Source organism: Geotrypetes seraphini, chromosome 8 (assembly GCF_902459505.1).
Source record: "Geotrypetes seraphini chromosome 8, aGeoSer1.1, whole genome shotgun sequence".
Taxonomy (NCBI): Eukaryota; Metazoa; Chordata; class Amphibia; order Gymnophiona; family Dermophiidae; genus Geotrypetes; species Geotrypetes seraphini.
The window spans coordinates 134,669,714-134,697,341 of NC_047091.1; the positions used below are offsets into that span (position 1 = coordinate 134,669,714).

At 44.5% G+C, this 27,628-nt stretch overlaps 2 protein-coding genes across 7 annotated transcripts in view; one reads left to right on the plus strand and one right to left on the minus strand.

The window, feature by feature from the left end:
• The window catches only part of YDJC (YdjC chitooligosaccharide deacetylase homolog), a 33,129-nt gene extending 11,777 nt beyond the window's left edge, over positions 1-21,352 (minus strand). Inside the window, exons 1-5 of one of the 4 annotated variants that reach the window (XM_033955522.1) lie at positions 21,016-21,352; positions 20,094-20,272; positions 13,372-13,528; positions 7,578-7,677; positions 3,262-3,439 (exon numbers count right to left, since the gene is read on the minus strand). In XM_033955522.1, coding sequence (XP_033811413.1) covers positions 3,262-3,439; positions 7,578-7,677; positions 13,372-13,528; positions 20,094-20,257 — 599 coding nt within the window. In that variant the 5' untranslated portion in view covers positions 20,258-20,272; positions 21,016-21,352. Of the gene's footprint in view, positions 1-3,261; positions 3,440-7,577; positions 7,678-13,371; positions 13,529-20,093; positions 20,273-20,613 lie in introns of all 4 variants that reach the window. The other 3 variants (XM_033955521.1, XM_033955523.1, XM_033955520.1) reach the window with 3 other exon arrangements.
• The window catches only part of LOC117365286, a 50,689-nt gene continuing 44,117 nt past the window's right edge, over positions 21,057-27,628 (plus strand). Inside the window, exon 1 of one of the 3 annotated variants that reach the window (XM_033955525.1) lies at positions 21,057-21,176. Coding sequence is in view for 1 of the 3 variants with exons in the window: in XM_033955528.1 (XP_033811419.1) it covers positions 21,116-21,176 (61 nt within the window). In the remaining 2 variants the exon portion in view is untranslated. The remainder of the gene's footprint in view (positions 21,177-27,628) is intronic. The other 2 variants (XM_033955527.1, XM_033955528.1) reach the window with 2 other exon arrangements.

The window sequence follows — 27,628 nt, forward strand, 5'->3', positions numbered from 1 at the left end:
GCTCCGAGCTATCGAGCCAGTTCCTTTGGCTCAACAGAACAAGGGATTTTACTCCCGGTACTTCCTTGTTCCAAAGAAGACAGGCGATCTGCGTCCTAGTTTGGATCTCAGGGTGCTCAACAAGTATCTGGTCAAGGAAAAGTTTTGCATGCTAACCCTAGCATCTCTGTATCCCCTCCTCGAGCAGAACGACTGGTTATGCTCTCTGGATCTCAAGGAGGCCTACACTCACATTCCCATCCATCTGGCCTCCAGGCAATACCTCAGATTTCGGGTGAGAAATCTTCATTATTAGTACAGAGTACTCCCTTTCGGCCTGGCCTCTTCACCCAGAGTCTTCACCAAGTGCCTGGTTGTGGTGGCCGCAGCGCTCAGGAACCATGGTCTTCAGGTGTTTCCCTATCTGGACAACTGGCTCATCAAGGATTCCACGTCTCAGGGGGTCGTCCTGGTGACCCAGCGGACTATCTGGTTCCTGCAGAGTCTGGGGTTCGAGATCAACTTTCCAAAATCCCATCTTCAACCTTCTCAGACTCTTCCATTCATCGGAGCTGTTCTGGATACTATCCAACTCAGAGCATTCCTCCCTCAGCAGCGTCTGGAAGCTCTTCTCTGCCTTTGTCATACGGTGTCCTCTCGCCCGTCCATCTCGGCGAGACACATGATGGTTCTTCTGGGCCACATGGCCTCGACAGTACACGTGACTCCTTTTGCCAGACTTCACCTCAGAATTCCTCAGTGGACCCTGGCATCTCAGTGGACGCAGGCTTCCGACCCTCTGTCTCGACACATCCAGGTCACTCCTGCTCTGACAGTCTCTTCGCTGGTGGATGCTCTCTTCCAATCTATCCAGAGGCTTACTTTTTCACACACACCCCCATCAGAAGGTCCTCATGACCGACTCTTCGACTTACGCTTGGGGGGCTCATCTGGATGGTCTCCGCACTCAAGGCTATTGGACCAGTACGGATCGCCAGTGCCAGATCAATCTCCTGGAACTCAGGGCGATTTTCAATGCTCTTCAGCATCTGCTTCACAACCGTGTAGTCCTCATTCGCACGGATAACCAAGTCGCCATGTATTATGTCAACAAACAGGGAGGCACGGGATCGGCCTCCTTCTGTCAAGAGGCTCTGAAAGTCTGGGACTGGGCAATTCGCCACAACACCTTCCTCAAAGCTGTCTACATTCAAGGGGCGGACAATGCCTTAGCGGACAACTTGAGTCATCTTCTACAACCTCACGAATGGACCCTCCATTCCATGCTCCTTCATCACATTTTCTCTCTGTGGGGAACGCCTCAGATAGACCTCTTTGCAGCCCCCCACAACTTCAAGGTGCCTCAGTTCTGCTCCAGGATCTACACTTCTCATCACCTCGAGGCAGATGCTTTTCTTCTGGACTGGATGTATCTCTTTCTATATCCGTTTCCTCCATTTCCTCTCATTCAAAAGACTCTAGTCAAGCTGAAGTCCGGTCATGACACCATGATTCTAATTGGTCCTCGGTGGCCCCGACAGCCTTGGTACTCCCTTCTACTTCAACTCAGCAGCAGGGAGCCATACTTTTTACCAGTCTTTCCCTCGCTGCTTATACAGCATCAGGGATCTCTGCTTCATCCCAACCTGCAGTCTCTCCACTTGACAGCTTGGTTCCTCTCAACATAGCTCATCTACAGTTTTCTCAATCTGTGAGGGATGTTTTGGAAGCTTCACGGAAGCCTACTACTAGACAATGCTATCACCAAAAATGGACTAGATTTTCTACTTGGTGTTTTTCTCATCATCAGGAGCCACAGCATTCCTCCTTGTCTTCAGTTTTGGACTATCTTATGCACCTTTCTCATTCTGGTCTCCAGTCTACGTCGATCAGAGTCCAATTGCTGCTTTTCATCAGCCTCTCCAAGGGAAACCTTTCTCTGCTCATCCTGTGGTTTCCAGGTTCATGAAAGGACTTTTTCATGTCAATCCTCCTCTCAAACCGCCTCCTGTGGTTTGGGACCTCATTCTTTCTCAGCTTAAGAAACCTCCATTTGAACCAATTGACAAGGCTCATCTGAAGTATCTCACTTGGAAAGTGGTGTTTCTCTTTGGCCTCACTTTTGCTCGACGAGTCAGTGAGCTCCAAGCATTGGTTGTGGATTATCCTTTTACGGTGTTCCATCATGACAAAGTGGTGCTTCGCACTCATCCGAAATTCCTTCCTAAAGTTGTCTCTGAATTTCATCTCAACCAATCCATTGTTCTTCCAGTGTTTTTTCCAAAGCCTCATTCTCACCTTGGAGAATCAGCTCTTCATACTCTGGACTGTAAACGTGCTTTGGCTTTCTATTTGGAACGCACCAAACTGCACAGAACTGCTCCTCAACTTTTTGTCTCCTTTGATCCGAACAAGTTGGGATGTCCTATCTCTAAGCGTACCATCTCCAACTGGATGGCGACTTGCATCTCTTTCTGCTATGCCCAGGCTGGATTACCCCTTCAAAGTAAAGTCACAGCCCATAAGGTCAGAGCAATGGCAGCCTCTGTTGCTTTCCTCAGATCGACACCTATTGAGGAAATTTGTAAGGCTGCTACTTGGTCCTCGGTTCATACCTTCACTTCTCACTATTGTCTGGATACATTCTCCAGACGGGATGGACAGTTTGGCCAAACAGTATTGCAAAATTTATTCTCCTAAATTGCCAACTCTCCCACCATCCCACTTTGGTTAGCTTGGAGGTCACCCACTTGTGAGAATACCTGCCTACTTGTCCTGGGATAAAGCACAGTTACTTACCGTAACAGTTGTTATCCAGGGACAGCAGGCAGCTATTCTCACATCCCACCCACCTCCCCTGGGTTGGCTTCTCTGCTAGCTATCTGAACTGAGGAGACGTGCCCTGCGCTGGGCGGGAAGGCACTCGCACATGCGCGGTGCGGGCAACTCGAAACTTCGAGTTTCTTCAAGCAAGATTGCTTGTGAGGCGTCCGCATCGGGGATCCGTTGGATCACGTCACCCACTTGTGAGAATAGCTGCCTGCTGTTCCTGGATAAAAACTGTTACGGTAAGTAACTGTGCTGTCCGTTTAGCCTGCCCTGTGCAGGTTCCAGTGATGGCTGGGCTGATAGCCTTCCTACTCTTCCAAGGAAGATAAATGCTACAGAGGAAAATGTGCTCATAAAACAGACATGACATGTACACTTTACCAGGAAATGTTTCTTAGAGACAAATCTCAATGTTTTTTGGGGGGAGATGCGTATTAAATATCCTTCGTCTACCTTATGCCATGCCTTGTGAACACATCCAGGGTGTTAATGGAATCCTTTTCTACCCCCAGGTAGAATTCCATGAGGTCTTGCTCTATCCAGTCACAATTGCACAGTCCTGGTTCTATAGGGATCCGGCTGTATGCGATGCTGTATTTCTCTAGTACTTCTGCAAAAACATGCCGAATTTCTAGAAAGAAAGTTAAGGAGATGGAAAGAGTTAATACTTAGGAGACCTGAGGAAGAAGTCCAAAGCCTGTCGCTTAATGTAGAGACCAGAGGGAGCCAGGATTTCCCTTACGAGTCATCAAAAAGCAAAAACAGTAGGATGGCTATGAAGCTTTTAAGAGGCTGGTAGGCCTGTTCCGTGAGGCGTAGGTTTTTTGGGCCAGTAGCCATGATTGTGAGGGAAGGGGACTGTTGGTCCCGCAATAGGGAGTGAGGGGCTGCTGTTGCTGCAACTTCGAAGGGGAAGGGGGTTGCTTGGACTGCTGGACTAGCTGGAGCTGAAAGGAAGAAACAGTTGCTGGATCTGGTCTGGGAATTGGGGGAAGAAGGGAAACAGGTGCTGGGCCCATGTGGTGGGTGGAGTGGAGCTGGAGGAAATGGAAAGATGCCAGACCCACACCTGTGTGCTGAAGGGAGGGGAGAGAGGTGTAGGACCTGCAGGGAGGAAGAGAGAAGGAAAGAGAAAAGCTGAACCAAGGGGGAGAAGGAAGAGTGAGTGAAATATTGAATATTGCAGAGGAAGGGAGGAAAGAGAGACTGAGAGGGGAGATAGTGGGCATGGATGGGAGCATAGGAACAGGGACAAAAGGGAATGCTGCATGGGGGTGGTAAATGGACACAGGGGTAATGCTAGACATGGGGGTGGTATATGGACACAGAAGATGGCTAGACATGAAGGAGAATAAGAACACAGAAGAAAGATGATGGACAGGGGGGCATAGGGATATAGAGGAGTGATACTGTACACAGGGAGAGGGGATGAGCACAGGGGAAATATTAGAAAGGGATGTATAGGAGACATAGAGAAGGGAGATGTTGAACATGGGGAATAATACATACACAGAAATAGAAGATAGATGTTGAGCAAGAGAAAGAAGAAATGTCAAATGGTCAGGAGACCCTGGCAAGTGAGAAGAGAAGGCAAAAGAAAAGAGAGACCAGAGCCTGAGTCAAAAAGTAGAAAAAAAAATTATTTTCTATTTTATTTCTATTAGACTATATCAGATTTGAAATATGTATCCTCCTAGCGCTGGTGTTAGACATAACTGGGGACCGCAAAGCCCAGGCCATGCTTCTTTAGCTTCCAGCTGGCTTAGGGCTCTCTGACCAGGGGGCAGTTGCCCTCCCCTAACACTATTCCTGTCATGTGTGACTGTGATATTCTGTTAGCATGATTTTTCTGTGTAGCATTCTGTAATAATTTGGCTTATTCTGTTTTCTCGATAGTGGAGGGGATATTTGTGAAAGGGAGGGGAGACAGGGGTTTTATTGATCCTTACTCTCTATTATTTGTGTTTATAAAATTACAATAAAATGAATATCATTTCTTTTTATACTTTAATAAAATAAGTTCAATATAAAAGCATAACTATTCGAAGCTTGTGCTGATGGGATCAGATGGTTTGAGGAGACGGATTAGGGACCGAGCTCGCAGAAATGGGGACAAATTTTTCCCCATGTCATTCTCTAATTAAAAATGTCACTGCATGCTGGTTAGATGACTGGGTATTTGGTGATCACCGAGCTGAACATAAGAACTGCTGCTGTTGGGTCACAAACCTACCGTCATCCTGCTTCTTCCTCTGCCGGCGGTCCTGCCCCTTCTCTTAGCCCTGCGTCAACCCTGCTTCCTCTTCCGGCGGTCCCGCCCTTTCTCTGATGTCAGAGAAAGGGCGGGACCACCGGAAGAGGAAGCAGGGTAGACGCAGCGTAGATGCAGGGCTAAGAGAAGGGGCAGGATCGCTGGCAGAGGAAGCAGCAGGACGACGGTAGGAAACTTCTACATGATGGGGGGGGGGGGGAGGCTGTGAGGGTGCGAGCAGTCGTTCGGGGGGGGGCATCAGGCTTTCAGGGTGGGGACAGGACTTCAAGGGGGAGAGGAGAGTCGGGGCGGGCTAAAGGAGAGTGGGCTGGCCAGAGCAGAGTCGGGGCGGGCGAAAGGAGAGTCGGGCAGTGACGGGAGAGTCGGGGCGGCATGCGCAGTATACAGGTGTGCGCGGTATATAAAAATTTATTTACATAAATTACAGTTCCCCGCGTGCTATACCCGTGTGCACGTTTTACACAGGTGCGCGGTATATGAGTGAAAATACGGTAAGTCTATTCCCTTCAGTATCTTGAATGTTTCGATCATGTCCCCTCTCAGTCTCCTTTTTTCAAGGGAGAAGAGGCCCAGTTTCTCTAATCTCTCACTGTACGGCAACTCCTCCAGGCCCTTAACTATTTTAGTTGCTCTTCTCTGGACCCTATGTCCTTTATGTACGGCAACCAGTGCTGGGCACAGTATTCCAGGGCATACCATGGCCTGGTACAGCTGCATGATAACCTTCTCTGATCTATTTGTGATCCCCTTCTTAATCATTCCCAGCATTCTGTTTTCCCTTTTCACCGCTGCCGCGCATTGCACGGATGGCTTCATTGACTTGTCGACCAGTACTCCCAAGTCTCTTTCCTGGGGGGGTTTCTCCAAGTACTGCACCGGACATCCTGTATTCGTGTATAAGATTTTTGTTACCAACATGCATCACCTTACACTTATCTACGTTAAACCTCATTTGCCATGTCGCGGCCCATTTCTCGAGTGTGTTTATGTCACGTTGCAGGTCTTCGCAATCCTCCTGAAAATGTCTGTGTCATAAACAGTCAAAGAGTTGAGGGCCAAATAATAGGACTTGTTGTCCAAGATATGATACAAGAGGCAACAATCTGCTAGCAGCTAGACTAGTGTTTCTCAATTATTTCAAGCCAACTATCCCCTTAGTCAAACAAATTTCAACCAAATACTCCTGAGCTCTAGATGTATTTATGTGGATACTATATTCAATAAAGTTATCAACTTGGACATCATTTCTCCACAAGTTCTTTGTTCTTCTGTCTGTGACACTTTGTGCAGTGAACAGGGTCAATTTTTTTTCTGTTGTTTTGAGAGATGTACATTCCAAAAACTGACATATTCTAATCACAGAATAGAAAATAAAAATTTTTCTACCTTTATTATCTTGGCATTTAATTTTTCTAATCACTGTTGCTCCTAGTATCTGGTTTCTGCTTTTCTCTATCTACTCTTAACTCTTTTGGCGGGGTCTACTGTCTATTTAACAATTCATATATCTCTCCGTACCCAGCATTTCTCCTTTCTGTGTCTCTTCCCCCCCCCCCCCACAAGACATGCAGCATTTCCTCTGTTTTGTTTCTCCCCCTCGAGCTATCCAAAATTGCCTCTCTCATCCCCCACTACCATCATCAGTCTATGTCTCTTTCTCTTCTCACTACTGTGCATCATTTCCTTCCCCCACCCTAGCCATCTCTCTCTCTCTCCTCTATCCAAAATCACCCCTCTTTATCCCATCACCATCCAGCATTGCCCCATCTCTCTCTTCTTCCTCCACATTTAGCATCCCAGTCTTTCTCCCCTCTCCCAACCCCTACTATCCAGCAATGCTCCATCCCTCTTCTCTTCACCCCAACATCACCCAGTCTCTCTCTATTCCTCCTTCCATCATGAACCATCATCATCAATCTCTCTCTCCTGCCTCCTATCCTACAGTCATCCAGTGTTACCCATCTGTCTCACATGACCCCCTCCCTCACCAGCACCTTCACTCACCTGCTCCCCAACTCTATGACTGCAATGAAGCCAAAAACAATCACTGAAACTGAACGCTGGCAGCTCTTATTGTACCTCCTCCTTATGAGGACTGTGCCAAGGGTGAACACAGGACTATAGTCCCACACCTAGTTTCCGTTTCTTTGCAGCCACAGAGTCAGAGGGGCAGCAGTCAAGCAGGTGAGCAAAAGGATGTACAGCAGAGAGGGGAAGGTAATAGTTGTACCTTGGCACAATGCACCCTAAGGGGTATGTGTATCACATGTTAGAAACCTCTGTGCTAGACCAGTACCAAAGCTGCCCAGCTAATGACCAGCTCTGCTAACCTAATCCGGTTTTCATACAAACTGAGTGGAAGAACATTTTCCCAAGATGCCAGAGATGCACAGAAAAAGAATCCAGTGTGCTGTTTATACTCTGTTCTACATTTCGCCATCATGTTTTTGCCTAGTACCAACCTCTATACTACTCCTTGCACAGTGCCAAATCTCACCTGGAAGAACATGAATGTGTTGGTGGCCATCCATGTGATGAGGAATGTGGCCCATCAGCTGAATAAACAAGTCCACTTGGGCTATGAGTTCCTGCTTCACCTATGGAGAAAGAAAAGAAGTTACTGTGTGTCATGCTAGTGCAAAGGTCTCATGCAGTTAGGCCATTAATATCTTAGCTGCATGCTGTAATGGAAGAATTATACTAACAGGATCAAATGTAATATAACATGTCATTTCTAGACTGCAAAACCTCTTAGATCGATGCAGTTCACAAAGCTAATAGACTGAACAAGCACAGTGATCTACAAAATATCCATTATAACAATTAATTTCCTAAAAATCTTACAAATAGTGTTGATTTTAATAATTTTCTAAAATGCATATATGAAGATCAAAGCGAGAACAAATTGTGAAGCTCGGTGTTCCAGCTGGCTGCCTGGTAGGCAAACAGTCATTTATTTGCCATCATGTTTCTATGTTTCTTATAGATACAGCCTCGTACAGAAGGAAACACAGATAATGAAGTAACTCAAAGTGGGCGATCTGGATTAAAGAGTAAATTGATCAAGTAGATATGCAGGTGTCTGACCGTGGAGAGCTTTATAACAAAGGGTCCCAAATTTAAACAGTACTCTGGCCTCAAATGGGAGCCAATGACGTTCTCTATAGCACAGAGTAACATGATCTGACTTCTTTAGATTAAAAATCAAAGGGCTGCCACATTCTGAATTTTGCGTAATCTATATAAATTTGTGCAATGACCAGCAAGATGGACTGAATTGCAATAATCTAAAGTACTAATGATTGAACCAACATCTTAAATGAAATAAGATTGAAGTAAGATTTAATCGTAAGCAGTTTCCATAAAATGAAAAAACATTTTTGACCAGTGCGGTAGTAAATGCCTTCATAGAAAGATTCCTTTCTAGGTAAACACCCTAGGATTCTAATTTCCGAGTTAATAGTACATTACATTACATTACATTACATTACAGATTTCTATTCCGCTTGTGCCTTGCGGTTCTAAGCGGATTACAAATTAAGAGACTGGACAATTTCAGGAATATTACAGTACATAAAATCAGGAATGTATCAAGTTACAATTGTTAGTCTGGAAGTTTCCAGGAGAAATTTAGAGCTCATAGTAGATGAATAGTAGGCTGGTGAAGAGAGTTGTACAATGTTTAGGTATAGTTATGGTGGGTGATCGTGTGTGTATTTTCTAGTGCTATGTTGAGGTTAAGATGATGGAAAGTATTTTTTGAAGAGATGAGTTTTGATTTCTTTTCGGAATTCTTTTATGTCTATTGATTTGATCAGTAGATTGGAAATGGTAGTGTCAATTTTTGCTACCTGTGTAGCTAAAAGGCTGTCGTATAGTTTCATGCGTCGTGTACCTTTGAGAGGAGGGTAAGCGAATAGGTTTTGAGTTCTCCTTAGTCTGTGTGAGAGATTACGGTGTAGTCTTTTGTTTAGGTAGCTGGGTGCTGTTCCGTGTGTTACTTTGTATAGTAGACAGTAGAATTTGAACTGGGATCTTGCTTTTATTGGTAGCCAGTGTGAGTCAAGGTAAGCATTGGTGATGTGGTCAAATTTGCTGAGGGAATAGATGAGTCTGAGGGCCGTGTTCTGAACGGTCTGTAATTGTTTTATCATGTAGTTTGGGCATGATAGGTATAGGCTGTTGCAGTAATCTACTATGCTTAGAACTAGGGATTGTACTACTATCTTGTATTGATCCATGATGAAGAATTTTCTTATTTTTCTTAGGTTACGCATTGTGAAGAATGCTCTTTGGATGATTTTGTGGATTTGGGTCTGCATTGTGCAATTTCTGTCTAGTTGAATTCCTAGGATCTTGAGTGTGCTTTGCATTGGGTACTTGATTGTGTTTAATTCCAGTTCTGTGCATGATGGTTTTTTTTCCTTCTCTAATAGTAGGAATTTAGTTTTTTCCGAGTTCAGTTTCAGTTTATAACTTGACATCCATTTTTCTACCGTTTCCATTATTATTTTCAGGTGGTTTGTTGATAAGGGGTCTTGTATGTTGAAGGGGGTGAGGATTGTTATATCATCCACATAGCTGAATGATATTGTGTTTAGGGCGTCTAGGGTAATGCCGAGGGATGCTATGAAGAGGTTGAATAATATAGGAGATAATGGCGATCCTTGTGGTACTCCACATGGGTTTGACCATGGGTCGGATAGATGCTCTTTTGACTTGACTCTGTATGTTCGAGTTTTAAGGAAGCCTTGGAACCAGTTGTGAACATTACCAGAGATTCCTATTGCATCTAATGTCTGGAGTAGTGTGGGGTGGTCAACTAGGTCAAATGCAGCAGAGAGATCAAGTTGAATGAGAAGTAGTTTGTTTCCTTTGCTAAGGTGTTGTCGGGCTGTGTCTAATAGTGATATCAGTAGCGTTTCTGTGCTATGGTTAGATCTGAATCCAGATTGGGATGGATGCAGTATGTGATGGTCTTCAAGGAAGTTGGAGAGATATTGTGCGACTAGGCCTTCTGTTAGTTTGATATATAGTGGGATTGAGGCGATTGGTCTGTAGTTTGTAGGATTGTCTATAGGACCTTTGGGATCTTTTAGGATAGGAGTAATTATGATTTCTCCTAGTTCCGGTGGGAAATGACCTTCCCTTAGTGTAATTTGTAGCCATAGTGTGAGGTTGGCTTTAAATTTGGTGGAGGCTGTAGTTAGTAAGTATGGGGGACAGTTGTTCAGGTCACATGAGGATTTGCTGTATTTTTTGTAAAGCCTGTCCACGTCTGACCATTGTATCTTTGGGAAGGTTGTCCAGATCCTGTCTGCTGGGATTGCTTCATCTATTGTGGGATTGATTTGTATTTCTTCTAAGTTGATTCGTGAATTGTTGAATGTGTATCTGGTTGTGATGATTTTGTGTTTGAAATAGTCCGCTAATTGGGTGGCTGTGGGAGTTTGGTTTCCTTGGGTGGCGAGAAATGGTTTGGTGTCGGTGAGGTTTCTTACGATTTCAAAAAGTTTTTTAGTGTCTGGTTTTTCAGTGCCAATGAGTTTAGTGTAGAAGTTTTTTCGTTTTTCCTTCAGTTTGGAATTGTATAGTTTGATTTGGATTTTCCATTCATCTTTGGTATGATTATGTTTCTGTTTTTTCCATGACCTTTCCAGTTGTCTGCATTTCCTTTTTAATTGTAAGAGTTCGTCGTCGAACCATTTGTTGGAAGGTCTGTCTATTTTGTATTTGTTTTTTATTGGAGCTAGTTCGTTTAATGTGGTTTCACTGAGGGTCCGCCATTGTCAGATTTTTTTTTCTACTACACAATTTGCTGGAGAAGCAAAAAAAAAAAAAAATCAACAATTTGGTTGTTATCGGAATTAAGCTTTAATGTCTGATTTTGAGGAGTCTGGGTGGCTTCCTTCTTCAAAGGCAAAAGCAAAGCCACAAGTGGAAAGCTTCTATATACATAGAGAGAGTTTTGCAAAGTGAACTTTCCTAATGATAAGGACAAAATCACAGACCTGCTTCCTGTTTGAGGAGAGGGAGGCAGGCAGGGCTGAGCTCCAGATTTCAAGGTTGTGGATGTGCCCAACTGTAGAAGACTTTATGACAAGTAGGAGGGAGACCTGAAAAAATGTTTCTACTTATACATGTGCAATGGTGTAGTAAGAGGGGTGCAGTCCACCCCGAGTGTAGACTTCCTCGGGGTGCTGGCTCCCCTCCCGCTCTCGGCCTCCCCGTCCCACTCCTCCACCTGCCGCATGTGTGCACCTTCCCTTCCCCCCCCCGAACCTTTTTAACTTCGGCACAAGCAGACACGACCTTATTGCTCACTTCGACTGATGTCACTTCTGGGACCCGCACCTAGGAAGAGATGTTAGAGAGAGCGCCAAAGCCGACGCAAACAGCTAGTTCATAGCTGCTCGTGCCTAAGATAAAAAGGTACAAGGAAGGGGTGCCGTTTACTCCCGCTATGCCACTGTACATGTGAATTGACAATAATAATAATTAATTTTCTTATATACTGCCCCACCATCAGTTCAGGGCAGTTCACAACAAAGAAGAAAAACTGATACATTTCAGCGAAAAAATACAATTTCGTAAAAAATAGTACATCCTACAGCGATTACATACAGCATTAGTTAAAATACAGTTTAAAATATACTATGAAATAAAAACTAAGAAGAAGAATGGAACAGTACATCCTTAAGCAGTCAGATACAACATTAATTAAAATACAATTTAAAATATACAGAGATTGAGGCCAGAGTTTTGTTTAAGTTTACTTGTATCTGTTACAAATCAATTTTTGGCTTGTCGCCTGGTTACCTTGTTTCCCATTTTTCTTTGAACCACCCAAATAAGGTCACACGCAGAGTTTGTTTGTTTACATTTCCTTCCGTTAAATTATGTTGTTACAAAAGATTTCTTGAGAGAACTCTCTCTTTTCAAGCTACCAAATTGAATGATTGGTTCGGTAAAATTATGTTAGGATCTTCTTCTTATTTTGATTTTAGAAAATTATTGAAAACCCAACTATTTGAAAAATTTGTATCCTAACTGGTTGTCTCGTTTAAAAATTCTGTGCTTTCATTATGTAATGTATCACCTTTTAAATTGCATTTTTACTGTATGGTCGGTTCTTATTTATTGTAATCTGCTTAGAACCATTCTTTTAAATTGTACTTTTCTTTTAAATCATATTCTCCACTGTAGGATTAGTTCTTATTTATTGTATATTGCGTAGAATTGTTTTTTTTCCTTTTAAATTGTACTCTCCACTGTATGACTAGTGCTTATTTGTTGTAAACTGCCTAGAACCATTCTTGGTTAGGTAGTATATAAAAATAAAATTATTATTATTATTTATTAATTATTATTAATGGAACCACATCACTATTAAAATCAACATTCTTGTTTATCAAATAAATATGTTTTAAATGATTTCCTAAATATAAAATAAGAATAGGTTTGAGCGATCAGTGGGCATAACCAGGAGTTCATCTTCCCGGCCTGGTAGTCCAATGTCCTGTCTAAGAAAGTTTTGTAACGGCAGGCCTTTGGGGCCGGGAAGATAAACATACCTGAGTTTCTAGTACCTTTTGTTGAACAGGACAGTTTCAAATAAGGGACCAAATAGGATGGCAATAATCCAAAAAGTGCCTTATAACATATATACCCAAACTTAAAAAACACTCTAGCCCCAAATGGTAACCAATGTAATTTAGCATAAAAAGTGCTGACATGGTCATATTTTTTAAGACCAAAAATAAAACGTACAGCAGCATTCTGAACCAATCGGAGTCTTAATAAAGTCTTTTTCGGTAGCCCCAAATAAACAACATTACAATAATCCAAAACTGATAGAATCGTAGATTGGACCAGCAACCGGAAGGACTCCATATCAAAAAACTTCTTGATGGTCCTTAATTTCCACAATAAAGCATAACTTTTTTAAATTAGCAAATCTGTATGCTTCTGAAAAGTTAAACTATGATCCAAGGTTATTCCTAAAATTTTCAAATTTGGCACTATCTCGAAGCGTTGACCCTTCAATTGGATAGTTTTTTCCTGTATTTTACCGTTAGAGCTTGCTAGGAAAATCTTGGTTTTTCCGGGGTTAAGTTTCAACCTAAACTATGACATCCACTGTTCTACCTTATCCAAGATATTAGAAATTTGAGTAATCAACTCTTTCGAAATAACCTTACAAGGTAACAATAGTATAAAGTGAACACTTGTCTGACTTCTCCTGACCTGGCAGAAACTCAGGAATTCCTGTGAAGACTGTTTCCTCCTACCTCTGACATCTTAAGACAACCCTTGGCCAAGGCTTTGCGAATTCCCATTTTTCCATGAAAGAAGCCACCTCTATTGAGCAGAGAAGAGTCTCTGAGTGTGGTGCACACCGGGGCACCCTCTGATAGGTTGGCATGGAGCCCTGTAGGGATATTGTACCTGCAACACGACAAGAGAGAACAGATGATCAGAACCAGGCTCTTTCTGCACAGATACTAAAATACTGCACAGAAAAAAAATGTAACAAGGCATTGCATGGGAAGATTTGGTTCTTACCTTTATAATCTTCCCTCTAGTATAAAGACACATGAGTCTTGACCAGTGGGCTATTCACGTCTACCTGCAAGCTTTTGGATAAGGAATCATCTACAGCTTTCTCAGCTCCGCCTCCTTGTGTCAGTGGACAGTGCCCCATCTCCTGAGCCATTGCATCACTTATTGTACTCGATTGACAGTTGTAAAACAATGATCTTCATATTCTCTTGGCTGCTCTAAGACAAGCCTTTGGAGACATCTTAATTGACATCTGACAGGATGGGTGTTTAAGACTCACGTCTCTTTATACTGGAAAGAAGATTATCAGGATAAGAACCTAATCTTCCCTTCCCATGCAAAAGAGATATGAGTCTTGACCAGTAGGTCAAAAACTGACCAGTATAGCAAAAACTGTCCCCTAAGTCTAGGGCAGGGCAGATGCGACGTCTGCTAGCACTGAGGACTTAATGCAGTGTCCATTTGTGCCGCTCACCCACTCTGTAAAACTTTGTGAAAGCATGGAGAGTAGACCTTGTAGCTGCCCTACAAATCTCTTCAGGTGGGACTGTCTTGATTCTGCCTATGAAGAAGCCACACTTCTGATGGAAGGTGCCTTCAAGGAGATTGGGAGCTGTTTACCATAGCCAATGTGCACAGACAAAATAGCCATGCAGATCAACCTGGAAATAGAGGCTTTAGAAGCTGGCTTTCCCAGTCAGCCAGGACTGGTGAGCACAAAAAAGATGATATGAAAGACAAAAATTATGTCACTTAAAGATAATGGAGACCTCCCCTCACGTCCAGTACTGCCAAAACTTTCTCGTTTTTCTTTACACCTATAACCTGGAGCACAGGCAGGCAGATTTCCTGATTAACACGGAATGCTGACACCACCTTTGGTAGAAAGGAAGAACCTGTGCATAAAGACACACCAGACTCCATAAATCTAAGGAATGGCTCTCTACATCAGTGTTTCTCAACTTGTTCAAGCCAAGTCTAATAAATATCAACCAAGTGCCTACGCCCAAGCTCTGCCCCTGACCCCACCCCATAATAGTACTAATTATAATGCAATTTCTTCCATTCATTTTTCATATACACATAAATATAATCTTATTAACAATACATAAATTAAAAAACACAAAGCACACTGTATGCAGAGAAAATGTTAATTATCATTTACCATATATACTTGAATATAAGTCGAGACCCCCATTTTTCCCCTCCCAAAAAGGAGGAAAAATGGTTGACTCAAATATAAGTCAGGCGGCTTAATATTCAAGTGCCGTGCCAGGATCTTCACCCAGCGCCCTTCCCTCCCTCCTCTGTCAGGCTCTGAATCCAGGCCCCTCCCTGTCAGGCCCTGCACACAGCCCCCTTCCCTCCCTCCCTCTCCACCCTGTCCCCCCTCCCTGGCCATTGTACCTCCTCTGCCACTGGAATTCCTGGTGTCCAAAGGTGTAGCAGGCAGGAGCGAACTTTCAGCACTCCTGCCCCGCTGCTAACCTGGTCGGTCGCTGCCGCGAGTTCCAGCTTCAGCCGCTGAGCGGTACTGAGCAGGAGCACACTTTGGCACTGTTGCTCGGTGTTTAGCAGCTTCCTGAATGGCTCCTGGCAGAGGCCTGCACTAAGTCCGGTGGGAGGGGGGGGGCTGGTCCAAATATAAACTGAGACCCTCATTTTTGGGCCAATTTTTTTATATTCATTATATTCAAGTATATATGGTATATTTGGGGGGGGGTTCAAAATTTTGATCACTAAATTGAAAATAAAATCATTTTCCCTATCTTTGTTATCTGATGATTTTATTAGTCACTGGTTGCACTTCCTTCTGACTGTGCATCCAACATTTCTTTCTTTCTGTCTCCTGCATACGTCCTCTCCTCTGGACCTCATTTCCCCAACCAACATCTCTCTCTGTCCCTCCATGAGTCCAACTTTTCTTCCTCTCCTCCACCCCCATTGGCAACATGTCTCCCTCTCTTTATCTCATTCCCTCCCTTTCTGTAAAGGAAGTGGGGAAAGAGAGAGAGAGATCTATGGTGCATCTCTCCCTCCCTCTACTACCACATCCAGTATTTCTCCCCCTCTCATCCCCCAGATCATATGCAGCATCTTTCACCACTGCCCCATGCCCAACATTTCTCCTTCTATCATCCCTCTCCAGCACTATGCCACATCTCTCCCTCCACCACTATGTCCAACATTCCTCCCCTTTGCATCCCTTTCAATCTGTCCCACTGTTCCCTCTCCACGACTATATCCAACATTTCTGCCTGTCATCCTTCTCTTACCCATGCATCTCTACCTCACTCTTTCTCTCTCTCGCTATGCCCAACAATTTTCCTCTTTCTTTCTTTCCCCATGTGTACCATCTCTTTCCCTCTTACTCACACACTCATGCCCAACAATTCTCCATTTCCATTCCCGCCCTCCCTCCATCCACATGCATGTTTTCCCCTCTTCCTTTTCCCTTCCAGCCATGTGCATCTCCTCTCTCTATTTCCTTCAATTCCACTTTATCCATGTGTACCTTCTTCTTTTCCTCTTCATCCATGTGTATATCTTCCCTTTCTCTTCAGTTCTCCTTCCCTCTCCTCCATCCATGTGCATTTCCTCCTCTTTCTTCCCTTCCTTTTCATGTCATAAAGCACATATCTCTTCTCCTCCATCCATGTCCAGCATTTCTCCACCCCCACTCAGCCAGCCAGCCAACTGGCCAGCCTTACCAATTCCATTTCCCCACATTCCTCAGTCCAACATCACTCCCTCTCTCCTCCCCCAACAAGTCAAGTGTTTCTCCTCCTCTAACCTTCCTTCTGACACCCTACCACTACCTGACCCAGAATCTGGATTCCATGCAGGACCTGGCACCGGCACTAACTTCAATGAAGAGCCTTCATGTCCATGTGCTTGGGAAGGCCCTGTCGGTTCCACCCACTTTACAAACAACACGGATCACTTCATGAAATTATCCAACCAACAATAATTGGTTTACCTATCACAGCAGTGGCGCGTTGATGTATGGCTATGGAACACCCAAGCAGAGCTCCCGCTCGCTGAAAGCTATTTTTCAGTAACATGATATAGAGCACAGTTCTTCAACCGCCGATCCGCGGACCGGTGTCGGTCCGCAAACAAAATCTTGCCGGTCCGCGAAGGATTCGGTCCCCGCAGCAACGAAAGGCCAGCGTCAGCTGACTTGCAACTTCCTGTTGCAGTCGCTGTGCCGGGACTCCTGCCTTCCACCGCGTTTGCCTCCTGCCTTGTCTCCGCACCTCCAGACCAGCAGCGGCAGCTCTGTATGCTTTTAACTTCGGCACAGAGCTGCCCCTAATCAATAGTTTAGCGCGGTTTCATAAGGCAGCCTCGGGGCCTTTGCTAGGCCGGCCCACATCGCATCATCGAAGCGGGCCGGCTATCAAAGGCCCCGAGGCTGCCTCATGAAACCACGCTAAACTATTGATTAGGGGCAGCTCTGTGCCGAAGTTAGAAGTACACAGAGCTGCCGCTGTTGGTCTGAACTCTTGGGCCACTGAAGGAGGGCAAAGAGCAGCTGTCCTGGAGGTTTCCCTTCCTCTCGCCTTTGCAGGTCCCTTTTTTCCACCTTTTTTTTTTTCCTTCAAACGGCAACGGGCCCCAGCATCGACATCAATCAAGTAAGTTCCACTGTTCCTTGCAAGCGGTTCTGCTCGGCCAAAGCTTCCCCTCTGACATGAGCCACCCTCAGGGGAAAGAAAGTGACCCACAAAGGTGAGGGGAAGGGGGGCAGATGATGGAAGTTGGGGGGGAGAGAGAGAGAGAGAGAAGGGGCAGATGATGGAATGGAGGAGATGAGAGAGAGAGAAGGGGACAGATGATGGAAGTGAGAAGAAGGGAGAGAGAGCAGAAGGCAGATGGATGTCAGTTGAGAGGGGAGAGCAGATGCTGAATGGAAGTGGAGAAAGAACACATACTGGATGGAAGGAGGAGATAAATAAAGGGGGAAGAAAATAGTAAGATAATGGAGGGGTGAGGGAAAGGGGTGACAAGCTGTGCGTAGACACAGTGAAAAGAGGGAAACGGGACTAAATAGTAAGAAAGAATTTAATTTAGATGGAGGCAGAAAATAGAGAAGGAAGACCAGAGAAGAAAAGGGAAGAGAGAGCAGAGAATGATATCAGATCTGAGTGGAGGAAATAAGAAGAGAGAGATGCTAAAAACCACAGGGGGGAGGGAAGGACAGAGATGCCAGACCATGAGGGGAACAGAAGGAAGATGATGGATGCCAGACCAAATTGGGGGGGGGGGCAGGAGGAGAGATGGTAGGGAAAGACAGACAGTGAATGGAAGGGGCAGATGCTGGACTGAAGAGACAGAGAAGGTTATCATGCCGCTGTACTGGGCCATGGTACGCCCTCCACCTGGAGTACTGCGTCCAGCACTGGTCACCGTACATGAAGAAGGACATGGTACTACTCAAAAGGGTCCAGAGAAGAGCGACTAAAATGGTTAAGGGGCTGGAGGAGTTGCCGTACAGCGAAAGATTAGAGAAACTGGGCCTCTTCTCCCTTGAGCAGAGGAGATTGAGAGGGGACATGATAGAAACATTCAAGGTACTGAAGGGAATAGACTTAGTAGCTAAGGACAGGTTGTTCACCCTCTGCAAGGCAGGGACAACGAGAGGGCACTCTCTAAAGTTGAAAGGGGATAGATTCCGTACAAACGTAAGGAAGTTCTGTGGTAGAAAGCTGGAACCCTCTTCCAGAGGCTGTTATAGGGGAAAACACCCTCCAAGGATTCAAGACAAAGTTGACAAGTTCCTGCTGAACAAGAACGTGCGCTGGTAGGGCTAGTCTCCGTTAGGGTGCTGGTCTTAGACCAGAGGGCTGCCGCGTGAGCGGACTGCTGGTCATGATGGACCTCTGGTCTGACCCAGCAGTGGCAATTCTTATGTTCTTAGGGCAGACACTGGCTGGAAGAGAGTGAAAAGGCAATGAAAGCAGAAACCAGAGACGACAAAAGGTAGAAAAAAATAATTTTATTTCTATCTTGTGATTCAAATATATCAGATTTGAAATATGTATCTTGCTAGACATAATTGGGGAGTGCAAAGCCCAGGCAGTGCTTCTTTAGCTTCCAGCTGGCTTAGGGTTCTCTCTGACCAGGGGGCAGTTGCCCTAGTTCCACTCCCCTAACACCATTCCTGTCATGTGTGACTGTGGTATTCTGTTACTTGATATTTGTGTAGCATTCTGTAATAATTTGGCTTATTCAGTTTTCTTGATAGTAGAAGGGATATATGTGAAGGGGAGGGGAGACAGGGGGTTTGTTGATCTTTGCCCTGTATTATTTGTATTTATAAAATGACAATTGTATAGAATATTGTTTCTTTTTATACTTTAATAAAATATGTTCAATATAAAATTATAACTATTTGAGGCTTGTGCGGATGGGATCAGATGGTTTGTGGGACCGAACTCGTGGGGACGGGGCGGCGATGTTTTTTTAAAAAAAATTTCAGTCTTAGTAGTTTGCCGGTCCACGAAATAATTATTTTATTTCCGCCGGTCCATAGGTGTAAAAAGGTTGAAGAACACTGATATAGAGTCCCCTGAAGAAGGCTGATGTATAGCTGAAATGCTCTGGACACAATAGAACTTTGGGTATTTTGGGAATACCTGCCAACGCTGGTTTTGGCAGTTGGCCATCTAGATAAGTGTTGCTATTTTCTTCATTTTTTTGCAATTCATTCATTCATACACAGTTTTAGAGTTTTGTAAACAAATAAATTAAAACTTTTTAATCTTAGTTGGAAATAAATAAATAAAGCTATAGGAAATAAAGGGTGGGATGGAGGATTGACGTAGATGATTATAAGGTTCTATGCACTGAGTTTGAAGCCACTGTATGATACTTCATCCTCCTAGTTTATCTTTTACTTGGGAAAAGTTATGAGATGGGTTGGGTTGCTGTATGACCAGCTCAAGTACTACATTAGTGATGTTTTGGTATTCAAGTATGTTAAGCTTGTGACACTATGTGCAATAATAGTGATTTGAATAATATTTATTATTCCAACCCCCTCCCCTTCTTTTTTCTGGTTTCACCCACTTTGACACATTTGCAATTGAGGGGTGGTACCAACAGGGCATCATGAGCGGACAGACTCGAAGGCCTGCGTCAGTTAAGCTAGCACCAGTGCCAGGCCTTGTATAGACTCCGGACTCCCTAACAGGCAGCGGGAGGGTGGCAGAAGAGGGCTCTTTATTGCTGTAGTTAGCTTGGTGTGCCTAGACTGTGGGGCCACCCCAGCTGACCCAGAAGGTGGAGGGAAATCTTTACCTGGAATATATACTATTTGGAAATATTTACGACTTGGGAGGTTCACTCCTTTTTTATATTATGTACCAATAAGCCCTCCATCTAAGGAAAAACAGAAGAAACGATTGTGCATATACTGTAGTTAGGTCCTTGCTGTACAACTCACCTTCTTGCTAGCTGGGCTGCATCTACAGCTGCAGTACCATTCACCAGCAAGGAAGCACTGGAAATTCCATTGGCCAGGAAACAGTCCACAATGCCTTGGTTCCTTCTGGGACAATAGCCAAAATCATCCCCTGTGACTATTAACTTTATTCTGGACTGTGGCATTCTGACTGGCACTGACTGTAAAGAGAAGGATATGAATATACAGGAAGTGAATTACATTCAGATTATGCGCTGCAAAAGGGGCAGCAAAGAGAGAGCAAACAGAAAAGTATGAACAACAAATCTGAAGATCCCCGACCACATTGCATGCCCAGTATAAAGCCCCCCTCGTTATCTTTACTTTTCCAATAAAATATATACAAATCCTGATGCAAGAATGAAATGCATCCAGTGTTCATTAAATGAATAGGGCTTGCCAGCAAATGCTGTATCTCAGAGAGGGGGGAAGTGCAAGGGATGAAGCAATGCTGAAACAGAGGTGGAAAGTAAAGCAGCAGGACGGGACGACCTTCACTCACTCAACTTCTTTCGCATGAGGAACTTCCTAAATACACCGAATAAGTGTGTCCTGAACATGCCGGCGAGTGGAAACTTAAGGAACAGCGCCGCTGCTCAACCGATGCGCATGTGTGGAGTGAGATACAGAGGCTGTCAGGGTGGGGGGAGAGAGAGAATGCATCCGTGTTCGTATGTGCACCGTGCTGGAGCACTGTGTTGAAAACTCAAGAGGTTCCCCCGTAAGCGTGACATATGATGCAATGGACGTCTCCCATGCCGAACCAACTCTGATCACACGCATTAATACTTCCCTGGGGGCATCTCTTCACTCTCCCCCCCCCCATCCGCGCTCCGGTTCGCTCCCGGTCCTACCTTCAGACGTGTCTCTGAGCGCAGCATCAGCAGCTGTTTACACAGCTTACCTACCACCTGTCCCAAAGATTTCCCTCTGCCGCGTCCAGGACTGGGTCCCGCCCCTCCTCTTGCGCAACTTCCGGCTTCCGGCCGGGGAGAGCGAGCGGGATGTGGCGGCTGAGCTCTGTGAGTCGCTCTCGCTTGCGGACATCTCAAAAGACATTTGAAGGTAGAACAAAGACACATATGTAGGGGTCGTGAGTGCCTTGTTGAGCGTCTGCTTCCCGCGGATTGCCCCTCGCAGCGCTTGGAGCCGTCGATAAATCAGACTTCGTTGCCGCCTCCCCGCTGAGGTGGTGCCTGTGCAGGACCCGGCTTTGGGAAATCCTTAAAACGAGAGCTCCCGTCTAGAGAGTTGCACGGGGACAGAAATCCCACCCATCCCCGCCAGGATCCTCTCCGTCCCCACCCATCCCCTCAAGGAATTACCTCCATCCCTGCCCGTCCCCATAAAAAGCAGCAATTACTTCTGATAGGATCATCAATTCCACAGCTTCTTTTATGTTTGCGCTGCTGTTTTCCTTGTGGAATCTCTTTGGAACCCTTTTTTTGTTTTCTGTTCAGGTAATTAACTTATAAACCCCTCCTTTTACTAGGGCTGACGTGTCCATTATATTATATGGACAAACCCTGCTTCCAAAGCCTTCCATCCCCGTGAGAGTCCCGTTGGCTAGAGGGGGGTCCCCGTGGGAGTCCCGTGGGTTAGGGGGGGAACCCCGCGGGATTCCCACGATCCCAGTTCCTGAGCAGACCTCTACTCCCGTCCCACGCGATCCAGAGCCACAGTTTGGTGTAAGCCTTGTGTGTGTATCCACGCAAGGTCTTCATGAGCCTCACAAACGTGTCCTAGAGACTTTGCACCACACTGGCCCACTCTTACTGCCTTTGAGTCTGTAAATGCAAAATCTTTTTGTGCCGTGTAGGTTTATTGTGCTGCTGTTGCGATTTCGAAAAAAGGGTTTTTCCTTTTAACCACTTTGAATATAATTTTACACAGCATTTTCTGTAAGTGAAGCATGTTTTACATGTGGAAATTTGGCTTTTATAAAATAGTGAGGATATGTATACTGTACATGTATCAGATGTGCTAACGGGAGTGCTTTCAAGAGGCCAGTAGGTGTTCGAAGTGTGCGTTTAGGTGGTGGTGCACATCTGTGCATTTTATTTGCTAAAATTGACATACAACTAAGAACATGAGAGTTGCTATAGTAATTGAGCTCAGTATGCTGTTTCCAACAATGGCCAATCCAGGTCACAAGTACCTGGCAAGATCCCAAAACAATAAATTTTATACTGCTTATTCTAGAAATAAGCAGCGACTGTATCAGAGGAGAACTGGCACAATTTCAAAACTGTATTTTGCAATGAAGACTCAATTCTATTAACAGTTAACCATGCATCATTTAAAATGACTACTTTTTCTTTAGGGAGAACATTCAGGCTTGGCTCCACAACTATTTGTACAGGAGTCAAACCTTTTGTTCCCACCATACCAGATTGATCTGAAGCACTAAGTCCAGTTATATCAGACAGTTGTAAGGAGGAGGTTACATTTTCAACCTTGGAGAGTGTCTCTACTGTTCCAACAAAGCTTAATGGCTGGGGAAGTGGTAATGGCTCCCCAGAGGAGAGGGAAGCAGACTGTATACCTAAAGTTACCTGCTTTTCCAACCGTGGCAATGAGGCTAATAGATTGATTTTTGCCTTTCTTTTGCCCATGGTGGAAGGAATTGATAACAGTCCGCTCCCGGCTCCTCATGGGCTCCGAAGGGACTCAAAATGGGTGTGTCCTGCCTCTTTGGCCACGGGGCTGCATACCACGGCTTCCCTTGATTTTTAAAGAGCCTCAAAGGACCCCTCTTGTTGCGCTGGAAGCCGGGACTGCTGCAGAGGCTGCCTGCCTCTGATGAAATGAAAAATGCTGCTTGCGGCACTGGTGGCTCCCTCCTCGCAGCTTCCCTTGATTTTTAAAGAGCCTCAAAGGACCCTCTCTCGTTGCGCTGGACGCCGGGACTGCTGCGGAGGCTGCCTGCCTCTGATGAAATGAAAAGTGCTGCTGGATACAGCAGTTAAAATAAATGAGCATGAAACTCGAATAACAGCTAGGAAATAAATTGGATAAATCAGTGAATAGTTTACAGAGTACTGCCTCTGCTAACATTAAAGATAGTATAACGGTTCATGCGAAGATGGAAAAAATGGAGAATTATATGAGAGCTAAAAATCTTCATTTTTTTAAATTTTCCCATCACTCATTACCTATCTCCATTGGAGCTATTAAGAATGTATATGAGGGAGATTTTGCAATACTCTAATGTGGATACCTTTGAACCTGATAATCTCTTTTATATTCCGAGGGCTTCTAGGGAGGTGGTAGATGAGGGGGAAACAGATACATTAGTATCACCAGACAGTTTGGATCTGTCTCATTTTCTTGAGTCCTCTAAGGACACAATTACAAAATGTGCTACACACTTGGTAGCTTTCAAAACAGAACTAGAGAAACAGGTTATTTTGAAGTCGTACTTTACTAAGAAAGAAGCTCTGTTTTGTGGCCAACGAGTGTTATTTCCTGATGTTTCTAAGTGACCTTCTTAAAATTCCCTTGTAAATGCCTTATTTCATTTGCAAGTGACAAATGATCCAGTCCAGTTAGAAGATTTTCTTAGAAATAAATCTTTGCAGATAGATTCTTAAATTATTATTTGTTTGCTGTAGAGTGTAATTGATGATTTAAAGACACTCTCGGCCATTTAATGTGGACTTGATAATTAATAAACTATTGCCTTTGACTTTATTTGATGAGCATTTATATGCTATATTTGAACTGAACTGGATATACTTTTTGTTATGTAAATGTAACAAATCAATAAAGAAATATAAAAAAAAGAAATAAGCAGTGACTTTTCCCAGGTCCATCTTAATAATGGTTTATGAACTTTTAAGAAATAATCCAAACCTTTTTTTTAAACCTTGGTAAGCTCAACTTTTAAGAAATAATGCAAACTTAAAAAAAAACAAACAAACAAATCCTCACTGCTTTCACCATATTATCTGGCATTAAATTTCAGAGTTTAATTACACATTTTCTCCAGTTTGTTTTAAATCTACTACTTAGTACCATCATTGTATGCCCTCTGGGCCTAGTATTTTTGGAAAGGGTAAGCACTCACCAAGTATATTATAGACTTCCATATCTCTCCTGAGTAGACTATTCTGCAAGCTGAAGAACCCTAGCCACTTTAGTCTTTCCTCACAGGGAAGTCATCCCATCCCATTTATCATCTTCATTGCCCACAAACCTTCTTCCTGACGTCAATTCTGACGTCGGAGAGGAAGTTCCAGGCCAGCCAGGCAGCGATTGGCTGGCCTGGAACTTTCTCTCCGATGTCAGAATTGACATCAGGAAGAAGGTTTGTGGACCGGCACCTGGACCTTCCTTCTCTTTAGTTGTGGCGGGCAGCAGGTGTGGCGGACCGGGGGGGGGGGGAGGGGCAGGCTTCGGCACTGGAGGGAGGGGAAGCAATCGCCTGTCCCGTTGTCCCCACACACAGCTTCGGGACGCTGTCCCTGAAAACGGGACATTTCAGTATCATGAAGCTGTGCTTGGGGACAACGGGATAGGGGATCTAAAAGAGGACAGTCCCATTCAAAACGGGATGTATGGTCACCTTATCTTTACGGGGAAGGGAAGCAGCTTGTGCACCCCTGCTCTAGCTATCTGAGCCACAAGCCGTACTCAAGTGGCTAAAGAGCCGCGGTTTGCCAACCACTGCTCTAGGGCAATGGGGTTAGTGTTGAAATATTTTATTAATTTTCCAAGAAACAAAACAACAAATACTTAACATGACATAACAAATTACATCCCTCCCCAATCACTTCTCACCCAAAGGTTGTATCCCAGTTCTAGCAAACCTACCACAACATGAGGCTCGGAGATCTGTGTTCTGATAATCCCCGAAGCCACACTCCACCACAATACATAAGCATCCCGGTAGTCACCCCACCGCCCACTACAAAACCCCCTTATGGTCAGAAGCAATCCCACCACCCCCTCCCCTCATCTCCAAACTAACACCCCCAAATCAAGAGAAGCCCAACCCAAAAGAGCACATGGTTCCCAAAACTAACTTCAGTAAGCTCACTCCTACACCTACCACTCCCTCCGCCAAAAACCCCAAGCTCAACCCCCCCATACCCAAAACTCACAAGTTGCAGACTACAGCACTTGCAGGGTATTCAAAATAAGACTACGGCCTTTAGGATGTAACTGATGCAAATATGGGCCCCAAATTTGCAAATATTGCTGACCCCCTTTACGGGATCCCCGTGCATCTCTCGCTTTCCAGCAGGCCAATTGATGTACATCAGCCCACCAATGCCAATACCCCGGGGGCTCACTCAAAGTCCAATATTTCATAATACATTTCCGAGCCCCCAACCCTAGCTTGCGACACAATAATCGGCATGCCACCCCCCCCCCCCCCATAGTCCCAAACGCAGCAAGTAAATCCAGCACCAATTGCTCCGGTGTGCCGGCCAAGGCCAGATGAAGCCCTTGCCGCATAAACTGGAGAATCTCCCACCAAAACGATTGAATAAAACTACATCCCCAAAACATATGCCCAAAGGTCCCCACCTCCTTCCCGCATTTCAGACACAAAGGCGTAGCAGCACCCCCACAATAAAAATACTGTGCAGGCGTAAAATACGCCATATACAGCACCCTATAATAGCATTCCTGTAGGGTAGCCCAACGGGTCAAGGAGGGAACTCCCTGTAGTTAGGTCAAAAAATCCCAAGACTGCAAATGCACAGATAATTTCCTCTCCCAGCCCTGCCAGTAAAGGCCCACCTCCTTACTTGGTTCTACCCACCCCAACCCCTTATAAATCATGGACACCAAGATCTCCTCCTCCGTGTCCTCCCCCCAAAAAACACGCAAATGAGACCCTATATGACTAGCCAACTGCCCAGAGTCTAAGGTGGCCCAAAAATGCTTAAGCTGACAATACGCAAAAGTATTACCCCATTTACATCCCACCCGAGCTTGCAAATCCTCAAACGCCACAAGCTCCACCTCCAAAGTCATCATATGCTCCAACTGCCAGACCCCTTCCCTCTCCCAGTTGGCAAAAGCTGCATTTAGGACAATGGGGTTAAAGGTGGCCCATTTTTTGGGGGAAAAAATTTCCCCTAGAGCCCTCGGACAGTGACTTGGCATCTTTGACAAAGTGCAGATGCCCATGAGGAGACAAAGGGAGTCCCTACAGGTATGTTTAGGGTATTCTGTTCAGGGATTTACCCCTGATTTTGTCAGGCTTATGTTCGAAGCCTATATTGATGCTCTATTGTGCCCTCTGGTTTCATGCTGGTTGTGGTGCATGGAGGGGGATTCACTCACAAAGTGTGGTTTCCACCCCTAACAGTTCTTCTTCAGGAGCTGGATGTCCAGTTGAAGAAAGTCTGGGATGACTGGGGGTCAGAATCTATGCCTTTGCTCCCTTAAAATGATTCTTCAATTTTGGAGGAATGAGGGTCTCAGACGGGGCCTCCAGTCAGGAGTCTGTGATGGCCTTGGACCAGAGGGAAGACCCAATGGTATGCCGTCATTTTAGGCTGGCGGCTTTGCTGGAGGTCACAGAATCCTTGTGGGTGTTGAAGCTAGAACCTCCACAGACCTCTACTGCTCAGCACTCTGTCATTAGCAGCTCTAAGCCTCAGACCACCTTTTTTATTTTGCATCCAGACATTTTTTTTTTAATTTATTTATTTATAAGATTTTCCATTTTAATACAAGCATTACATTATACAATGCAAAAGATCCAGAAAAAATATTTCAACAAAACTTATTTAGGAAAAACATTATGTCTTATTTAGTCCACAATTTAAACCACAATTTAAAGATCAAGAAAGGAAATAAACTTCCAAAACATTAGTAACAAATCAACTAGACAAGGTCACGGCATTAGATTCCCAAGTTACAACCAGCTGGCAAGTCATACATTACTAGTCATGGTTACCATTTTCTCCTTTGATCCAATAAATTCCAAAAGTTGTTTGGGCTCGAAAAAAAGAAAATTCTTATTTTGAAAAGATACATAACATTTTGCAGGAAATTTAACAAGAAAAGTAGCCCCCAGAGCCAGGGTCCTTGACCTCAAGGACAAGAACTCCTTCCTACGTCTCTGGGTTATCTGAGCTAAATCAGGAAAAACTCGAACATTAGAACCCAAAAACTTATCATTTATATGTCGAAAATACATACGAAGAATAAATTCCCTGTCACTCTCCAAGGCTAAAGTCAACAACATGGTAGTTCTTTGAGTGACAACCTCAAGGGAATTTTCCAGAAATGAAGACAGATTCAAGTCCACTACTTTATCCACTGGGGTTTCTATAGGTGTGGATTCCCCTTGTGTTGTTTTTAAATTCAAGTAGTAAGCTCTAACAATTGGAGGCAAGTTTTCTGGTGGGATGGCTAAAGTCTCTCGAAAATATTTCCTAGCCATCTCAACTGGTGAAATAATAGGACACTTAGGAAAATTCAAAAATCTTAAATTATTTTTCCTCAGTTGGTTTTCGAAATTTTCCATCTTACGGGAAACATAAGATCTCTCT